This window comes from Microtus ochrogaster, unplaced genomic scaffold (assembly GCF_000317375.1).
Source record: "Microtus ochrogaster isolate Prairie Vole_2 unplaced genomic scaffold, MicOch1.0 UNK110, whole genome shotgun sequence".
In the NCBI taxonomy this organism is placed as follows: domain Eukaryota; kingdom Metazoa; phylum Chordata; class Mammalia; order Rodentia; family Cricetidae; genus Microtus; species Microtus ochrogaster.
The window spans coordinates 77,104-95,955 of record NW_004949208.1 but is presented as its reverse complement, the minus strand read 5'-3'; the positions used below and the strand labels follow the sequence as shown (position 1 = coordinate 95,955).

General features: G+C 42.8%; 1 protein-coding gene across 1 annotated transcript in view; it reads right to left on the bottom strand.

Moving 5' to 3' along the window:
* Efcab14 (EF-hand calcium binding domain 14) overlaps window positions 1-17,652 on the bottom strand; it is a 34,695-nt gene extending 17,043 nt beyond the window's left edge. The window contains exons 1-4 of the mRNA XM_013355286.2: window positions 16,560-17,652; window positions 14,690-14,838; window positions 7,790-7,935; window positions 958-1,056 (exon numbers count right to left, since the gene is read on the bottom strand). Coding sequence (XP_013210740.1) covers window positions 958-1,056; window positions 7,790-7,935; window positions 14,690-14,838; window positions 16,560-16,744 — 579 coding nt within the window. The 5' untranslated portion in view covers window positions 16,745-17,652. The remainder of the gene's footprint in view (window positions 1-957; window positions 1,057-7,789; window positions 7,936-14,689; window positions 14,839-16,559) is intronic.
* Between the last annotated feature and the right edge of the window lie 1,200 nt (window positions 17,653-18,852).

Below are 18,852 nucleotides of genomic sequence, written 5' to 3'. Positions count from 1 at the left end.
AGCACACAGTGCTGTGGCTGCAGAATATCAAGTCTTATTTCTGTTTGTGGTTTAGCAATTTTTCACTTTGTGTAACAATCTAGGGATGTATGGACCGAGTCTGGCATATGATTGAATCAAACATCACAGGCTAATTTTTAAAAAGCCAAGGACCCTGGATTTAAAAGAGTCCACAGCTCAAGGGCTCTTATTTCTAAAACCCTTCTTTCATTTTTTGTTATGGCGGGACGCTCTTGTGTTCAATTGGAAACCATGTTCTCCCTTCCATCCTCTCTCCACTCTTCCCATTCAGCTCCAGGCATTCCTGAGTCTCATCCTTCTGGATTCCACTTGTCTGCTGTTAACTACACACCAGGGCTCTTAAACAAACAGAAATTATGAACTGCTGTTTGCACAGGCACTGAGGTCTACAGTGTACATACAAGTGACTGTTTAGGATGTATATAGACACCTTTAGAAAATACCAAACTGTTTCCAAAGTATTTTTTTCTCAAATTATCCCCACCAGTGTTTAAAAGTGCCCTCTGTCACATAACTGCTCCTTAATTTCTAACTTCTGCAGTTCATCCTAGATCAACTTTAAACAGCAAAACAAAACAAACAACTCAACTCCTTCCCAATCACGGAAAAGTTGATGTTTAGAGCAACTCTCATCCATGACTGGTCGGGGCTCCTGAAGACAGTGTAACGACAAACTGAAAAGCAAACTGCTACCTGCTAACATGGTGGTCCCAGCAGAGCAACTCGAGAACACACACAGACAAAGGGTGATAAACTGTAGAAACCATAAAGTAACCTGTTGAAAATTAAAGTCCCAACTAGCAAAGCTGATTTGAACCCCACAGGACACAATGGCATACTTCACACTGCTCTTTTGGAGCAGCTGATGTCAAATGCCAGGTTTTCAAAGTGAACTCTTACTTCCAGCATTAGGTAGTGTCCAAACATAGCACTTACCTTCTGAAGCCCCTCCACAGTGCTAGGCAGGCTAAGTAAGTCTGCAGCCGACTTGACATCGGTTTTCAGGTGGTTTACCGCAGAACTCAACAGAGAAATCTGAAAAGGATTAATAAACAAAGAAAACAGAATTTGTAGAGTATGCGCTTCCTTCACAAGCTCTACGCTCACAATGTCAAGGTCCCTGTCAGCTCTCGGGAGCAGAGGAACTACAGTGCTTTGGGAAGAGCTGAGAATCAGGAAGCGAGAGGCAGAGCCATGAGCCATTCTTTACCTTGGTCCTAGCAGCTACAGGGCCCAAACTCTTAAATAACTCAAAAGAGGCTGTGATTACCATACAATCCTTCAAGAGTTGAACAGGAAAAAAACTGATGATCAAGGACCACTTCAAAACTTCACTTTGGTAAAAGAGAACACCTATTTAACTGAACTTTTGTTCCTGTCCGAGTGGGAACATATATTATAAAGTAAAAGCCCATCATCACAAAATATAGTCCACAGGAACTGTATCCTGACAACTTGAATAGCACTTTCAACTACTCAGGGACTTGGTTTTGGTTTAATAATGTGATTAATATTTCAAACTCAATAGCTCAACCAAAGCATTACTTTGTACCCTGAAGGAGCTCAATAAATACCCACTGACTCACTGAAAGATGCAATGAATGTATTAAAACAGGAATTGAATCAAAATAAAATGTGGCTTCCTTTCTACTGGTAGGATTTAAGTATCTGGACTCCTATCTGAATGGGGTCTGGGGGAACCTGTGAAACATGCAATTTCAGGCTCTGAGTTCACATCCTAGTAAGTCCTGCAGTGTGACTCAAAACACTCTTCAAAGAGTCTTGGTGCCAGACTGCTTTCTTATTCTAAATTTTAGAACGAGAATAAAGGTCTACCAATAACTGTAACAAAGAGTGGCTTCATAAACACCCAACTTTCTGGGTACTTGCGACAGGCCAAGCAGTGGTGGCACCAGAGGATGTCACAGCAGGGCCAGATTCCTTTTCATTCCTTCAACAAGTTCTTGGCATTTGCTTTGTGCAGACACCTTAGCTGCAACCCTAGGGATTCAGCCAGAACATTCTGCTAAGCTGCTTCACAATTCCTGACACACAGAGACTGAGATAATGAAGGGTTACTGTGTTAGGCCACTAAGTTTGAAGATTAAATGTAACCCAGCAACAGATGATCAATATAGGTCACAAGAGTTAAATGACAGGTAACTAGAGCTCGGTACAGCTACCTGACACAAATGATCAAGCCAGCGGCATTTCTTTAGGAGGGAAATTGAGTGCTTACACATGTCATCCTCCCTAAGAGTTCTCAAACACACGGATCACTCACTAATGTGCCAACTCTATCCATTCCAAAACAAAAAGGTGAGACACCTCAGCCCACATTAGAAATACTTTTAGAAAGCTATAAACCTCATAGAGTGGCAATTGCATCAGGAAGGATTTTTTTTTTCTTTTTTTTTTTTTTTTGCCATTCCTTTAAGAAGCTATGGACAATACTGAGTCGTCAGAGAACACAAGCAAACAGGCATTCTCATGCATCGTTCATGGGAATGTGAACCGGAAAGGGATTGTTCTGAAGGAATAGCCCTCAAAACCTGAAATGTTTACATATTTTGTTCAGTGCCTTCATTTATAGAAACCCATTCTGAAGATTACTTGTGCACAAGTCTTTATTTGAACCAGCGGATGTGTACATATATTCATGAACAAAGAATGCTGTAGTACAGCACATGCCGCATGTCTCCGTTTATTCATATACAGACTTGGTATATAACCCATAAGCTGATTCATGTTCAAAGCTATGATCATTTTACAAGTACATATGAGGTGCAGACACTACTACCGACACGAGACAACTATGTACAAATGTGAAGGGGAGGGACTACTCTCCTAGGTATGTTTTACAATTATTCTACATGCCCTATTATGTAATATCTTTCAGACACTAGTGAAGAAACTCCTTTCACTGACAACTGGCCAGATCCCAAAGGGATAATAACACACTGTGCTCTAGGTGATCTGGGCAGAAACTATTCTGTCTAACATCTTGAAGCTACAGTAGAGCTAGTCACAAGTATCCTAGGAACATAATGGTCTCAGAGAAGGCGGTGTGGCTGCTGGAAGCTGCCATTTCACTTAACACTAGAGAACTAATGAAAGCCAACCCAGGAGGACTAGGTCAGGTCGTCGTCTCTCTGCGTCACAAGCACTGTAGGTCTAGGCTCTGGAGCGCCCGCTGCATCCCTGAGGGAGTGTGCTCTGGAGAGCTTACTGCCAACTCTGCAGTTGCTGGTCACATAAACAGTGTTTTTCTCATTTAAAGGACTGGATCACCGGCTCAGTTATACACCCCAGACCCGCCCTCTACAGCAGAGACAAACTGTGGGAAACTACAGTAAACGTACATGTACAATGGGACTGGAGAGACAAGGGGTCTCTGACCTCAAACAGATACATTCGAGACTGTGAGATTGGATTCAAGCATTACAGAACAACAAACATCACATTTTACAATCTGAAGACCTAAAAACTGAGTTACAGGGAAAAAAAAAATCACATTCTAGCCAAAAAATGAGTTATGACTTCTATGCATATTATATGATTTTTTTAAATCAGCAAAAATAAAAATAGCCATCGTAGACTATTTGCTTAACATAAATTTTATGCTTTAAAAGCAGAAATGCTATTTTTTCTTTAGGGTTAAACTTAATGTTCTTTAAATAGAGAGAAAAAAGTTGAGAAAACAGATTACAAATGATAAAATGATTATGAGTAAGAACTCCCTACAGTGAGTTCTGTCCTAGAATTCACTGTGTAGTCTAGGTTGGCCTTAAACTCAAGAGATACTCTTGCCTCTGTCTCCAAATTGCTGCAACTGAAGATGTGCCCCTGGCCCTACTAATTCCTATAAAAATGGGAGGAAAACACATTTCCAAGAGTTAAGTATTTCAGTGCTAGACTGCTACACAGCTGTGACCTTGGGTAAGCTCTTTTACCTCTTTTGAATTTCAATTTTTGTTTTCTTTCCACTAACCCCCACCCTGAGACGGGGTCTCTCTGTGAAACAGCCCTGGTTGTCCTGGAACTCACTCTGTAGACCAGGCTGACCTCAAACTCAGAGATGTGCCTACCTCCGCTTCCCGAGTTCTGGGATCAAAGGCATGAATCAGGAGCATCCAGCAAGTTTCAATTTTCTTATTTGCAAACTGGGATTAACACTTTTTACATCATGTGACTTAGGACATAGAGAAAGGAGCTCATACATGCAGTACAGCCAACAGAGTGGCCTGCACAAAGAAAACATTTAATGTATAACAGTTATTACCATCAGCACCCAAATTTTCATCACTATGCCTGAGGCTGACTACAGAGTACAATTTCTTTTTTTTTTGATTTTATTGATTTTTATTGAGCTCTACATTTTTCTCTGTTCCCCTCCCTGCCTCTCTCAAGGTCCCCATGCTCCAAATTTACTCAGGATATCTTGTCTTTTTCTACTTCCCATGTAGATTAGATCTATGTATGTCTCTCTTAGGATCCTCATTGTTGTCTAAGTTCTCCGGGATTGTGATTTGTGGACTGGTTTTCTTTGCTTTATGTTTAAAACCCATTTATAAGTGAGTACATGTGATAATTGTCTTTCTGGGTCTGAGTTACCTCACAGAGTACGATTCCTAGTGCAATTAGATGCATATGCAGTCGACCAGTACACAAGTGTTTAAAAGAGAGCAGCAGGAGCTAAGGTCCTCGACAGTGCTTGTTGATTTACGTTATCTCTGGCTTCTTTCTGTGCCCAACTAGGGCTATAAGGAAGGACTAAAATTTCCTCCATACGCAGTCTTTTCACTTATCTATCCTTTTATAAATGCAGCCCATTCTTGTTAGTGGGTACTTATCTTCTGAAAAGCTACAGCCAATGCTGAGTTAGTGAACGCTAAGCCACTGTTTCTAGGTGTGGGGGCTTGGTTCCTGTGAGCTCCTCGGTCACGTAACTTATCAATATAATACATAACCTTGTTTTACACATGTTCCTGTTTAAACATCTTAATTAATGATACGCTGACTTATTAACAATAGGGGAGGGCTCTACCCTCACGAAGAGCCCAGTGATGCTTTTTTGCCCTTCTGCTAATGAAGATGTAACAAGAAGACCCCATGCACGAAGCAGACAATGAGCCTTCACCAGAGACCAAATCTGCTGACATCCCGATCCTGGACTCTTGGACCTCCTATTGTTCCTATTGTTTATAAGTTACCTAGTCTAAAGCATTTCGCTAGAGCAGTCTGAGAAGACTAAAATGGAGCCAAAGGTCCGACTCCATAAAAGCAGCTCTGTGAACATTTGTTCTCCACAGTACAGGAGGCCCTTATACTGCCAGGAGGAGTGGGCATGATATCAGAGGCTTCATGAATCAAACAGAAGTATAAATGAAGTTTCACGTACTAGCTTAAAAACTTTCAAGGTATAGTTGGATTTTAACTTTCCCAACCAGATGGCCTTCTTTCCCCAGCCCAAATTAACCTCAGCTTACTTGGTGTTAGGAATAGTTCTTGTTAAGCGAAAGAATAGATTTCCTTGTTGTTTAAGTAACTTTCAATTGTTTAAAAATGCCACTAGAAGCACCTGAATTGACAATTACCATTAGCTATAGAAACATGACTGAATATTATTTTTACTTTTATTCCTACTTTGCCGCAGGACAAATGCTGCTGACTTGACGAGAGCACCGGATGGACAGCGGTAACTTTAGAAAAGCCCTCAGACTGCTAGGCTAAACAACCTTCAGCTCTGCTCCACCCGCATCCATCCTCTGGGTCTAGGCTAGCACAGGACTCCTTTGCACTAGGTTGGTTTTATAAGTCAACCCAGCATCTTGCAAAGTATGGGGCTACCCACCTGCAAAGCATTTCAGTTCCACACACAAAGCCCTAGGGCTTCTTACACCAGCCAAGCACGGGTTTTCTCCCTGAGCATCCTAGAACGCCAGTGTGTGAGGAGGGGATGGGAAATGGACAGCTGATGTTGGTCTCGCCATGCAAAGCAATCTCATCCTTGTCTGTGATGGTTGACTCTGTTCTGCCACATGGAACCCACAGAGTGCCCAGGAGAAATGTTCATTCTCTCAGAGCCTCCGTGCTTCTCTCACCTGACGTCATCGCTGCCCGTACTGCTCAGGTGCTGTGTGAGTGCAGGGCCACAGCTGACTCTAGTCTTAACTGCTGAGAATAAATGATAACTAGTAAATAGCAGTTGCTACCACCCATTGATTATTTCCTATGTGATTAAAAATAAAATAAAATAGAGGCAGAGGTAGTGGCTCTGATAATCTTAGCACTCAGGTCAGCAAGGTGTAGACAATGAAACTCTGTCTCAAAACCAAAACCAAAATAAAACCCCCAAATAGGAATGAGCAGGAAGTACAATGCCATAAGGCACTGAACATTTTCCAGGTGAGCCACTGCTTTCAGAACATTTCATTTAAGCTACTAACGGTGCCTTAGTCTACTTCCTGTGGCCACTGTTAAATACCAGAGTGGGCGACTTACAAATGGGCTGTGTAGCTCAATGAAGAACACATGACTGCATCTGATGAGGGTGTTTTTGCTTCACCACAGCACAGTGGAGAGCTTCACGTGCATGCGATAAGAACAAACACGTGTGATAACACGGACTTCTCTTTTTCTTCTAGGACCATTTTGTGGTAACTGCTAATTACTCACGAAAGGCTCCACTTCCATATACACTTGACACGTGAACTGGAAGACACATTCAAACCACAGCATCTTGTCATGCATGTTTACTGGGCAAGGTAGACATTCTTACTGTGGGTTCCAGGCAGAAGGCACTTTCCTAGACCGAGTTTCAGTCTTCAACACTAACTATCCTTCTCCCAAAATGTGGCTGAAAGATGTAACTTGATAAATATTTACAGGTTCTTTTATTCTAACAGGGCTTCCTACTGGCTCATTCTAGTACTCTGTGGACTCCATCCTCAAAAGAATGTTCTCTCAATCCCAACAAAGATGACAAACCTAATTTTAAGTATGCTGCATGTATATTACTCATTTGGTACTTGAGTTTTCTTCTCAGTGACCATATTTTTTCCCAACTAAACTAAAAACAATAACAATAAGCCAAATTAAAACAGCAACAGACAAGTCAACCCAAAACCCAGACCTGAGAATGGGGCTAAGATCCCAGTGGAGTAACTCTAACTACCTGTGAGAATCGTGGTCAGCATCCTTAGACTAAACACTGATTCTCTGGTAGAATCCTTCTTTTGGAACAGTGCCTACCGAGCTATGCACAACTTTGAGGCAAGTTTGTCTAGACTTGCTGTCTGGCCAAAGCATTTACCCGACTCTATGGCTGTTTCTAAGCTAGTCTAGCTGACTGTGAGCTGTTGTAGATCTGACTTCCCGCCTACAACATTACAAGCCAGTGCTAAACCTCTAAGTGTGTAAGCTCTCTGAAACAAAATGCATCTACTAACAGTAGGTGATCCCCTTTCCCTGGTAATTAGATGGTACTTCTTATTTGATACCTACGCTACTCTGTAGAAGAAACTGACTCAAGTACTTATAACTCCCTCGGTAATGCTCTACCTCTGTAGAACTCCGTGCAAGTGTAAGAAGAATTAACATTTAAATACTTGGTAAATGCATTTTAAATTTTGGTAAATAATTCCTATTTTAACATATTCTGCTCACAGCAGGCAAACTCGAATTTAAGAAGACAAAATCTGAATTTATAAATTTATACTAAATGCCAATAACAGCTTACACAGGAATAAAGTCACACTTTTGCTACCTGTTTGTTCATTTCTGTGATGTTGATCCAGACTCTGCTCAAGCCCAGCTCCCCAGATTCAATCTTCTCAAGTTGTTTTTGTTTGCTGAGAAGTTCCTCATTAAGTTTGGGGATTTCCTGGAATGAGCTTTTCTGATTAGATTCCACTGAAAGCAAAATAAGAACAATTTTAAATAAATATCACATTCCCTCTGGTCCCAAGATGGGAGAGAGAAAAGGATCAGAGGGCAGGAAGAAGAGGCATTAGTGAGATCACAAAATGCAAATTCTGAGATAATGACTTAACTCAGTTAACTAACTACAATGGAAAAAGAAAAGGGAGGCCAGAGCTATGCTGTTATTTACATACATGTGTGTGTGTTTAATTTTATTTATTTATTTGGTTTTTTGAGACAAGGTTTCTCTGTAGCTTTGGTGCCTGTCTTGGAACTTGCTCTGTAGACCAGGCTGGCCTCAAGCTCATAGAGATCCGCCTACCTCTGCCTCCTGAGTGCAGGGATTAAAGGTGTGCGCCACCACCGCCTGGCGTAAATGTGTATTTTTAACACTTGTAATACTAAACCTTAAGTTATGTTACTTGGCTCAATGACAGAACTCTTGTTTGGCATGTGCGAGGCACTGGTTCTATCTCCAGGACCACAAAACAACAAGGACAACGAAGACAGGTGTCCAAAAACTATAACAAAAACCATGAGCAGAAAGGGTTAGATGATTTCAACTCTACAACTTATTATTATTTTGAGTAAATTACTCAATTTCTTTTGAGCTCAATTATCTGGAGTAGTGTATAAGATCCCCTTTCCAAGAGTGTTAGAAGGACGTGAGAATGGCTGGAAAGCTTTAACACAACTGGACAGGCATACAGTAGGTGATAAATGAATGTTAAGTCTGACCAGTTTCCAGATTAGTCAATTGCGACTTACAACTCCTACCCATGGATGCTCAAGGTCATTAGAAACTACATCTCTAAATGTTTATTTTCTTCTACTTTTAGCTGGCCGACTGTCAGGTGGCATTCAGATACCGATATGAGAGCTAAGGTTTTTATTTTTTTCATAAATAGCAGTGTTTTCATAAACGAACCCAAAAGCTCCAGAAGAAAGGAAGACAAACATGTTAGATGACGCGGAGGGGGACATTAGGGCTCGTGAAACGGCAACTCCTGTGTGGTTAAGGGATTCGAAGCCTGAGGCAGAGGCAAAAGTGCGTTCTCGTCTTTCTTTAAAAAGCATTTTTCCTCTTAATGGAAAATAAAATATTGATAATGGCTGTTCCTCCAGAATAAAACCTACATCATTTTTCTTCAGGTCACAGACTTCCTGATTAGTTACAATATATATATTTTAAAACCAAACACTGGATACAGGGCCAATATAAAATCATTCATTAAAACGAGAGCTCCATGCCTTGTGAAGTCCGTTCTGTATGTGCATTCAGAATATCATCTTAGGCACTCAGGAAGCACCTGTTACCTAAATTAGTCTGGTCTTTGCTGGCCTCCCAACTACATTTCTCAGTTCTCTACCCCCCTGTTCAGTCCAACAAAGAAAACTCATAAAGTAAAACACCAAGACAGCAAGCATACTTAACAGCAACACAACCCCACGGAAACTGAGGACAGTGGTCATATCCCTTCCCTTTAAGCAAGCCCCCTGTGGAACAACTCAGAATAATGAAATCAGGTATTTTCATTTATTTTTTAGAAGTAGCTGCCAAAGGACTGCATTCTAAATAACAGACTTCCCTAAGTGCTTTTAGTGTGACATTTGATTTACACGTTTGCAGAACATATCCATCTAGGGCGGTAAGAATGTTTCATTGCTCATTCTAACTAATGCAGCTCTGTGTCACTGAATTGCTTATCCGGTTTCCGCTGGGTTGTAAAGAAGAGCCCATCCCACAAATGCCTTCCATGCTCAGGAGGGAGAGTCTCTCTTTCCTAAAGTCTCTATGCAATAAATAGAATTTAGAGGTGGAAGAAGTAAGGCAAAGACATAAATAATCTGAGTTACAACTATCAGCTAATGAACACATAAAGCTGCCAAGCCCGAGTCTCGGATCCTGAGGAGTCTATGAGCCAAGAGGGGCTCATAATCATTATCTGACGTGGGCTTTTTAGGAGAGACAGGCCAAGTTAGGCACTTCTGTTACATAAATGGAAGCATGGCAAACAAACAACTCGTGATTACTTATCCATGTTCTTTCACCATGGAAAGCAACTCATTTAAAATTTAATATGTGGAATCTCAAAAGAATTCACCTAGTTCTTATTTTTTCATTTTTTTATGATTAGGAAATGGAAATTACTACATATACTCTTCAAACACAACATAGACAATGTCGATAGTAATGTTTTGTATTCATACAATACCCTTATAATTTGCAAAAAATTTTTATGTTAATTATCATCAAATACATGTTACTGAGCCTCTACTGTGTGCCAGCTCTGTACTCGACACTATCTAATACAAAAGACTTTAAAGTTCTCAGTCTAGAGGTGAAGGGAGGATTACCATAAATGTTGACAGATATGATCACAGAGTAATGACCAAAGTGCTTTGGTGGCAGAAATACATCTGTGTGTCACAGGTAAGAAAATATAGGCTCAGATAGATAGTGATTTAATTTAATTTACAGTGTTGTAATTTTACAGTGAGTAACGGGAAGCAGTCAAACCACGCGCTCACAGGACCAATCCTCTTTTGGTATGCTCAAGATGTCGGGGGCACATCTTTGTGCCTGTAGTCACACAAAAGCATCTAACATGTTGTACAAAAGATCGAGTCACTACTTTCCCTGCACGATCAAAAAAGAGGATGACATACAGGTACTTTCCTTCTCTTCCAAGTTCTTTTCCTTTTCTCTAATGTTTCATCACTGACAAAGAGGAAGCACTGGAGATAGAATTTTGCTTTGAATAACTGTGGAAGTCTTTTGAAATAACTGTTTCTGGAAAAAGGAATACTGAATTAAGTTTCAAGGCCAGGGGCTGGGGAGATAGTTTAGTGGTTAAAAGCACTGGCTGCTCTTCCAGAAGACCTGCATTCTGTTCAGTTACAAGCAAGCTCACAACAGCCTGTAACTCTGGCTCTGGGGGAATCTGACAGTCTTCTGGCCTCTATGTACTGCATGTGTGGTATGCAGACACATGCAGGTAAAATATTCACACATTAAAAATGCATGGCTCAAAGAAAAAAAGTGCTTCAAGGACTCCAGGATCAAACTATTCCTTGATTGCAAAGAAAAGGTAAGCAAGCCATCTGCTTTGCTTTCTGTTCAGGCACTTTCTCAACACTCCTGCTCTTTGCAGCTTCCTTGGATAAAAAACAAGGGGCTCTGATTTCTCAAAAGGCAATAAAGTTAAGCAAACAGCTGGTCTTATCTGAGTCAGTGAGCTCCACTGTTTTGTTGAATTAAGAAGAAAAAGAACTTACTGAGATGTGTTTAAAGTAGAAGCATACTTTTAAAATATAATTATTCAATGTAGTAGAATTAGTCTATCTAGTTAAAATAACTGTTCTTTCTTTAAAACAAACAAACAAACAAACAAACAAACAAGCAAACAAACTAGTGAGCAGTTGGGCAGTGGTGGCGCAGACCTTTAATCCAGGTACTCAGAAGGCAGAGGCAGGTGCATCTCTGGAGTTCAAGGCAGCCTGGTCTACAGAGTGAGCTCCAGGACAGTGTGGGCTGTTATACAGAGAAAACCTGTCTTGAAAAACCAAAACCAAAATACAAAAACAAAAGAAATAAAACAGACGCACACATGCACACCCAGCGAGTATGCAGCCCATAGCAGTCCAGCTTACGGCACGACTCTGCCAGACCCTTCCCTCTGGAAGTCCTTGTTTATCGACTCTGCCAGACCCTTCCCTCTGGAAGTCCTTGTTTATCTTTCCTTCTCCTTCTTGTGTGTGCTTATGGTGGTGGTGTTCTTGCGCCATAGCGTGCATGTGGAGGTGAGAGTGTACCTCACGAGAGTAGTTCTCTCCTTCCACCACCAGAGAATGAACTCAGGTCATCAGGCTTGGTGGTAAGCACCCTTACCCACTAAACAATCTCACTGACTACTGGCATTTCCACTGTGGCAAATCAAAGCCAACAAAACAACTGGATTGACAATTCCAGTTTTACTGCTTTACTCGGCTGGCTACTATATGCAGTTTGGGCTCCAGGAAAATCTTCCTCAATGATAGGAAGCTGACCCCCAACAGTCCAGGCATATGGAGTTACATCACCTGAAAGCACTATTTTTAGGGGCTAGCACTAACAAATGCTTGGCAAATATTTAAGTGACTATCAGGTCTACTCTATGTCTCACATTTTACAAACAAAGAGATCCATGGCAAGCCAAGCTAAGGTATAAGTTACCTTGGTTTCCTGTAAATACAGAATAGCTGCAGAAAGGAATCTCCAGAGGGCAGAGCTGAGCAATGTATGAAATGTAAACACATAATCACTGTGTGATCAAAGCAAGGTGTGGCACAAGCCTAGGTCAACTAATCATTGAGAGCTGATGGGGCAGAAAGGTGTGTCAGTGTCACGAACAGTTCAACACAGTTTCCAAGTTATGATTATTATTTACATACAAAGAAAATACAGGCTTAAAAATATCTGCAATATTGCAAAAACAATAAAACACACTGAGAAACTCTACAGAATGATTCAAAGTACATATGGGTCAGGATGATTCTGGCAAAGGATTGTGGGCTTAGCCAATCGCATCCCTAAACCAGAAATTCAGAAGGAAATCAAAGTGGATATTAAACATTTTAAGAAGCATCATCATGAGAGACAAAAACAACACTCGGAGGAGTAACTGTCCCTAGGTCAAGTTCAAAGCTCAAATGGCTGTCAGTTAAGAGAAGCCGAGTGAAGGAAAGCAGGAGGATGTGATTTCTAGGCTTAATATGGCTTTCCCAGGCTTAGGAGGCAAAGTAAGGGCTCAAATTCCGGTTCTGGACTCAGAGTTCTTTGAGGAGCTTGTGGTCAGTTTCCTGGTGTGCCTATTGCTATTGAGGTCTGTGACTAAGCTGAAACTCGTTCCTTAGCTTAGAAAATCAACTCTTGAAATCTAGAACCAAAAATCAGACTGTTGTTAAAAGGAGAAAATTTGTTAAGTTAAACCTGGTTGAAACCACTCCGCAAGCACAGAAAAAGCAGTTTGTATATATAAAACTGGACTTCATCATTAGAACACAGGACATTTTCTAACTTGAAAAGTCTCTTAACCAAAAACCTCATTCATGAGACAAATACCTCTATTAGTTGTGTTGTACTCAAGGTAAGGACCGTTATGATTACTGTACTCTTTTGTGAATGTGTAATACACTTCAAAGGATCAAAAGAGTTTCCTAAAACTTTAAAATGGTGACATGCATGGTATCTGAAGTTTTTTCCCTTTGCAACAGATGTCATAAACAAGCATCCTATGGGAAGAAGTCTACTGGCTAACTATTTGTTTTTGCTCTGTGCTTGAATAACACACACACACACACACACACACACACACACACACACAATCAGCTTTTCCAACATCTACTGAACTTTTCATAGACTACTGATCCAAGCTGTACAGAGGGATTTGTGGGCCCTTGTAGACATTCGTGAAGCTTTCATAGGCCCCAGAAGAGTAATGTAGTAAGCAGGCTATACATATGGATTTGGGCATAAAGGGCAAGAGGACCTGGTAAACACTAAATTGCTAAACAAGCTACTTAATTGTTCTAAGCTTTTTTTGTTGTTGTTGTTTTTGTTTTGTTTTGTTTTCCAAGACAGGGTTTTTCTGTGTAGCCTTGGCTATCCTGGAACTTGTTTAGTAGACTAGGCTGGCCTTGAATTCACAGTGATCTGCCTGCCTCTGCCTCCCAAGTGCTCTGGGATTAAAGGTGTACACCACCATGCCCAGTTCTTTTTTTTGTTTTTAACTTTTTATTGCATATTCATTCATTCATTCATTCACTTAGTGTGCATATGTGGGTGGGTTGATGCGTACATGCCATTCATTCATTCACTTAGTGTGTGTATGTGGGGGGGGAGGATGAGTACATGCCACAGTGTGTCTGCGGAAGTCAGAGGACAACTTGCAAGAGTCAGTGCTCTCCTTCCAGCACACATGATCCCTGAGACTGAACTCAGGTGATTAGGTTCAGCAGCAAGTGCCTACACCTGTGGAGCCATCTTGCCTACCCAGCTTCTATTTTTTTCTTTTTTCCTTTTAGAACACAAACAGTAATACTCATCTTTACCAGCATGTATATGGAGATAGATAGATAGACAGACAGACACAGACAGACAGATAGATAGATGATAGATAGATGATTGATAGATAGATAGATAGATAGATAGATAGATAGATAGATAGATAGATAGATAGATAGAACGCAAAAACAATGCCCACATCAGAGGACTGTTTAGGGGGATGGTTCACTTGTGACTTGGCACAAGCAGACAGTCCACAAATGGTGGCTCTCACAGTGACTGCTGTCCAGTCCCATGTTCTTACACAGTGTTTCGAAAGAGGAAGTCATCTGACAGATGCTTCCACATTTCAGTCAACAGGTCCTGTGAGGTAGAAGGAAACAGCTCACGGTTTCATCAGCCGCACCATAATGGGAGCTCAGGCTATAGGTGGGGTCTAAACAAGGCTCTGGGCTCCTGGTCTACAGGTCTTCTTCCTCTTTGCACTGAGTTGACTACAGTGTCGTAATTTCAGACTCTGGATGGCACATAGCATGGAATTTGTTCACAGATTGAAAAACAAATAAGTGTTACTACAGTTGAGCTGACAGTTCAGGAAGTCTATAGAAGAAAATGGGTGATTGCCTCCCAGAATGGGCAAATTCCTCATTCAGCATGGACCAATTTTTGCTAAAACTTGAAAACCACTTGGCCACTTACTTGTTCTAAATTTTTCCTTGAGGGCATCCAGATCCTCCTTGAGAGCCACCTGCATCCACACCAAGCCGACACAGGCCACAACACAGGCCGCGAGGATGACAAAAGCACAGAGGGGATAGCAGATCTTGCAGCATCGTAAGTAGTCTCCCCTGTCACCAATACATTCAGCGTGAGCGAGACCGCCGTTGTGAGACCAGCTTTACTGGCGACAGTATGTGTTGCCATGCGATTATCTTCTCTAACAAGTAACCAGGAGATTTACCAGGGGACACAGGATAATACATTCATATCTAATAGCAGGAGGTTGAAAATGACTGAATAATATGACCTATGGAAAGTCTTATTGGGTACAAAGGTTTCAAACCACACAGGGAACAAGGAGTTCCCATGGCTCATGGGAAGTATCTGTGGGCTCTGGATCACGGCTGTCAATTCTGGAGGGAGGTCTTTGGCACTGAACTCAGTTTGGAAAGTCTGAAAAGGTCTGGGAGGTTGAGGTAGAAGGATTGCAAGTTCTATGAGAGCTTGAGCAAGTTAGTAAAATCCTGCTTTATAAAACTGTGGGGGGAGTTTGCTTGGTGGTAGAGAATGTACTTTTCTACTGCACATGAGAACCTAGCTCAGTCCTTAGTACTAAGGAAAAGAAAGATGCTGGGTGGTGGTAGTGCACGCTTTTAATCCCAGCACTTGGGAGGCAGAGGCAGGTGGATCTCTGAGTTCAAGGCCAGCCTGGTCCACAGAGCTAGTTCTAGGACAGCCAGAGCTGTAGGGTTGTTACACGTATTACACAGAGAAACTCTGCCTTGAGAAAACAAAACAAAACAAAAAGAGGGGATGGAAAGAAGGGTAAAAATGAGTGTCTGTGTAATTCTATCCCTGCACTGTAATTTGCCTATCTCTTTCTCAAATACGTGCACATTTACCCCAGGACACCTTGTTTCATTTATTAAAACTTCATAAACTTTTGACCAAATTTTACAGCAAATGGAAGGAAGGAAACAAGACCTGTTGGGTTAAATGGATACCTGATATTCATTCTTTAGCCTGCTGCCTTAGGAAGACAGAAATAGAAACATGCTAGATTTCACACCAAACTTCTCCTAGCCTTCAGGCCTAAACTAACCCAGCAGGGTATCAGATGACCTTCACAACACAACACAAACCCAACGGTCCTTAACTACTCTCTGACAAAGGTAAGGAAATCAAAGTCTTAACAAAAAGACACAGCGATTATGAAAAAAGACAGAGATTTGAACACACTAAAAGACCAGAACCTTTTGGCACCCAGGCCCTCTGCCTAACATTTGTTTCCACATCCCAACAGAACCCCGTTTTCTTTCAGTCTGGTCTCTGATAGGAGCCCAAACACTGGGGTTTCCTTTAGCTGGCTCACAAGCCCCAAATCCTCAAAGCTCATTTGTTTAGTGGTTGGTTTGGGGAAACACTGCCTTTTGTTTTTCTGGTACCCTCACCCTCCACTTGTAAGGTTCATACTGTCTACAGTATGCCCCTCACCATATTCTCCCATCACTAATAAATATTAAACTTATTAAGAAAATACAAAATAATTATCGGTCTTAAGATCCCTTGACCTACTTTTTAAACGTGCCTCACCTCCAGGGCCTCTCTTCCCTGTCCATTAGTAACCTTTTACTCCTTCTTGGGCTATGGGCCCATTCCCTAAGTTCACACTTCCACCCTGGATTTGGAGATCTTGCGAGACATTAGATTTGAACTTGCCTTCTCCAACACCTTTTCTCCCTTACCGCCGTTTGCTTCCCAAGGACGCTCCTCTCCTCATCTATTTGCCCAGCTTAGTGTAGGAGGCCTTTTGCCCATCTCAGCCTTCACCAACCACCCTTCCACTCACTTGACAAAACGCGAGCGATTTCCAATCGCCCCGAACTCCTCTTCTTCCTCCGAGCTGGTCTCCGACTCTGAGTCAGGGGGTTCAGTGCGAAGCAGGCGGTGGCTGCTTGGGCCTTTCTTGGGCTTCTTTCTCCGACTGTCACCAGCCAGGCCGATCAGCGCATTGAGCTCTTTGCGTTTTTTCATCTTTTTGTGCGGGGTGAGTGGAGCGCCCACTCCTGAGCTGCCAGGTTCGTACCCGAAGCCCAACTCTCTCGCTGCCTTGGAACTGCCTTCCAGGGTTGGAAATTTTGGGCCAGAGCCCCCTGATCACTCCCACCCAGAGGTGGGACTGACCAGATCTACTGGGGGCTGGAGAATGGAGCCCAGAAGAAACTGGACACAGATGAATTGGGGGGGGAGGGGGAGTTACATAGAGATGGCCAAGGAACTGGTGGTCAAACGGATAAATTCCTGGAACTATTACCTGACAAAAGGAAAATAAAACAACTCGCTGAGTCAAGAACAAGACTCTTAGCCCTGTAGGCAGCCAGTATTTCTAGGAGCACTCCAGAAGCTGAGAAAAGATACACAAAACTAAGGTACTCTGGCTCTCTGGGACAAGATTTCCAAGGCAGAGAGAAAATAAACTTGTTCTCGAGTGGGAGGACAGAAGACTTTGCAGAGCAGGCAGTGGGTACTCGCTAATCCGTGGCTGGAGAGGTGGCGACAGGAGGACACTGACTGGGCGCCTAGAAAACGCTCAGGCCAGGAAGCCGGCTGGGATTAGGGATGATCACCTTTCTGTGACTTCTGTCCTGAGTTTGAAAGACCGGCGAGAGAGGAGCCGGAGCCTGGGTAAACTCCAGCCCTGCTGCCGGGCCTTGAGGGACGCGGTGTTGAGGGGAGACCACCGCTCGGCCAGCCTGGAGTGCTCCGAGGGTGAGGTGTTCCACCGCCGGCGACTTCCGCAACTCACACGCGCCGCGGCCAGCCCAGCCGCACCTCCGGCCCCTGCTCCGGCCGCGGCTGCTCTGGACGCGCAGGCGGTGGCGGCGGCGGCGGCCGCAGGGTGCAGACCCGGGCCATCGCTCCAGCCCCAGCTCACTTCCCCTTTGGCAGCGGCCCCGGGCACAGCCTCCCAGTAAACCGCACCCCCATTGGGCGCTCCTGGTGACGTCAATCCGGAGGGCGAGAGCGGTGCTGGGGAGGTGGAGAGTTAAAGGGGCCGCGGCGCTGGCCCGGGTTGGATCTGGTGTCAGGTTGGATAGATCCCGCCCCCTGGACCCGGGACCGCGGGAGTCTGCAGCTCTCTCAGCGGAGGAGAGGCGGAGTTTTGCCTGCCTAAGGGCAGGGACGGGGACTGACTCACGACGCTCCGTCAGCTGAAAAGTTCTTCAGAGGCTCCACCCCTCTTAGGCTGTCTAGGCTTGCAGTTTTAATGGCCCAGGTGAATAATTCATCCATCCGTTCATCATGCATCTATCAATAAATGTTTATTGAGAGTGACATTTCAAGCCTGTTCTAGTTCTGGGGATGCTGCAATAGACAGAATAACTAACGTCTTTGTGTTCCTTTTATAAAATTGCCAGTTTTAGCAAATAAAACACAGACTATTAGTAAAGTTAAAATACCAGATAAACAGCAATTTTTTTTTTTTTGACAGAGGCTTTCCACCTAGTTCGGGCTGTTTTAGAACTAGCTGTATAGTCCAGGCCAGCCTTAAATTTGCAGCAATCTGTTTGCCTTCGCCTCTTGAGTGCTGGCTGGGATTAAAGGTGTGCATTGCCGTGCCTGGATTAGCTATTTTTAAATTATAAGAGCCCTCCAATATCCACGACAACCTCATTTTAAAAAAATAGTTGACCTGGGTGGTGGTGGCACACACACCCTTTAATCCAAGCACTCGGGAGGCAGAATGGGTTCAAGGCTAGCCTGGTCTACAGAGTGAGTTCCGGGACAGCCAGGACTAACATAGAGAAACCCTGTCTCGAAAAAAAAAATCAATAAGCAATTATTTTTTATTTATTTATGTATTTATCTGAAATTCAAGTTCAATATTTTATCTGCCTATTCACTCCAGCTTGTATTCCAGCATGAAACAACAGTAGGCACGCACATTACATGTTAGAAGTCAGCGAGCGTGATAAGGGAAATGGAAAAGGAGTGCTTTTTATTTATTTTTAATAAAGGGCTCTCTGGGCAGAGGTCCTCAGGAAGTGAGAGAGTGAGCGAGACAGTGGTTTCAGGAAGGCACAATCAGAAAGATATGGTTCAAGGCCAGCCTGGTCTACAAGAGCTAGTTCCAAAGCTAC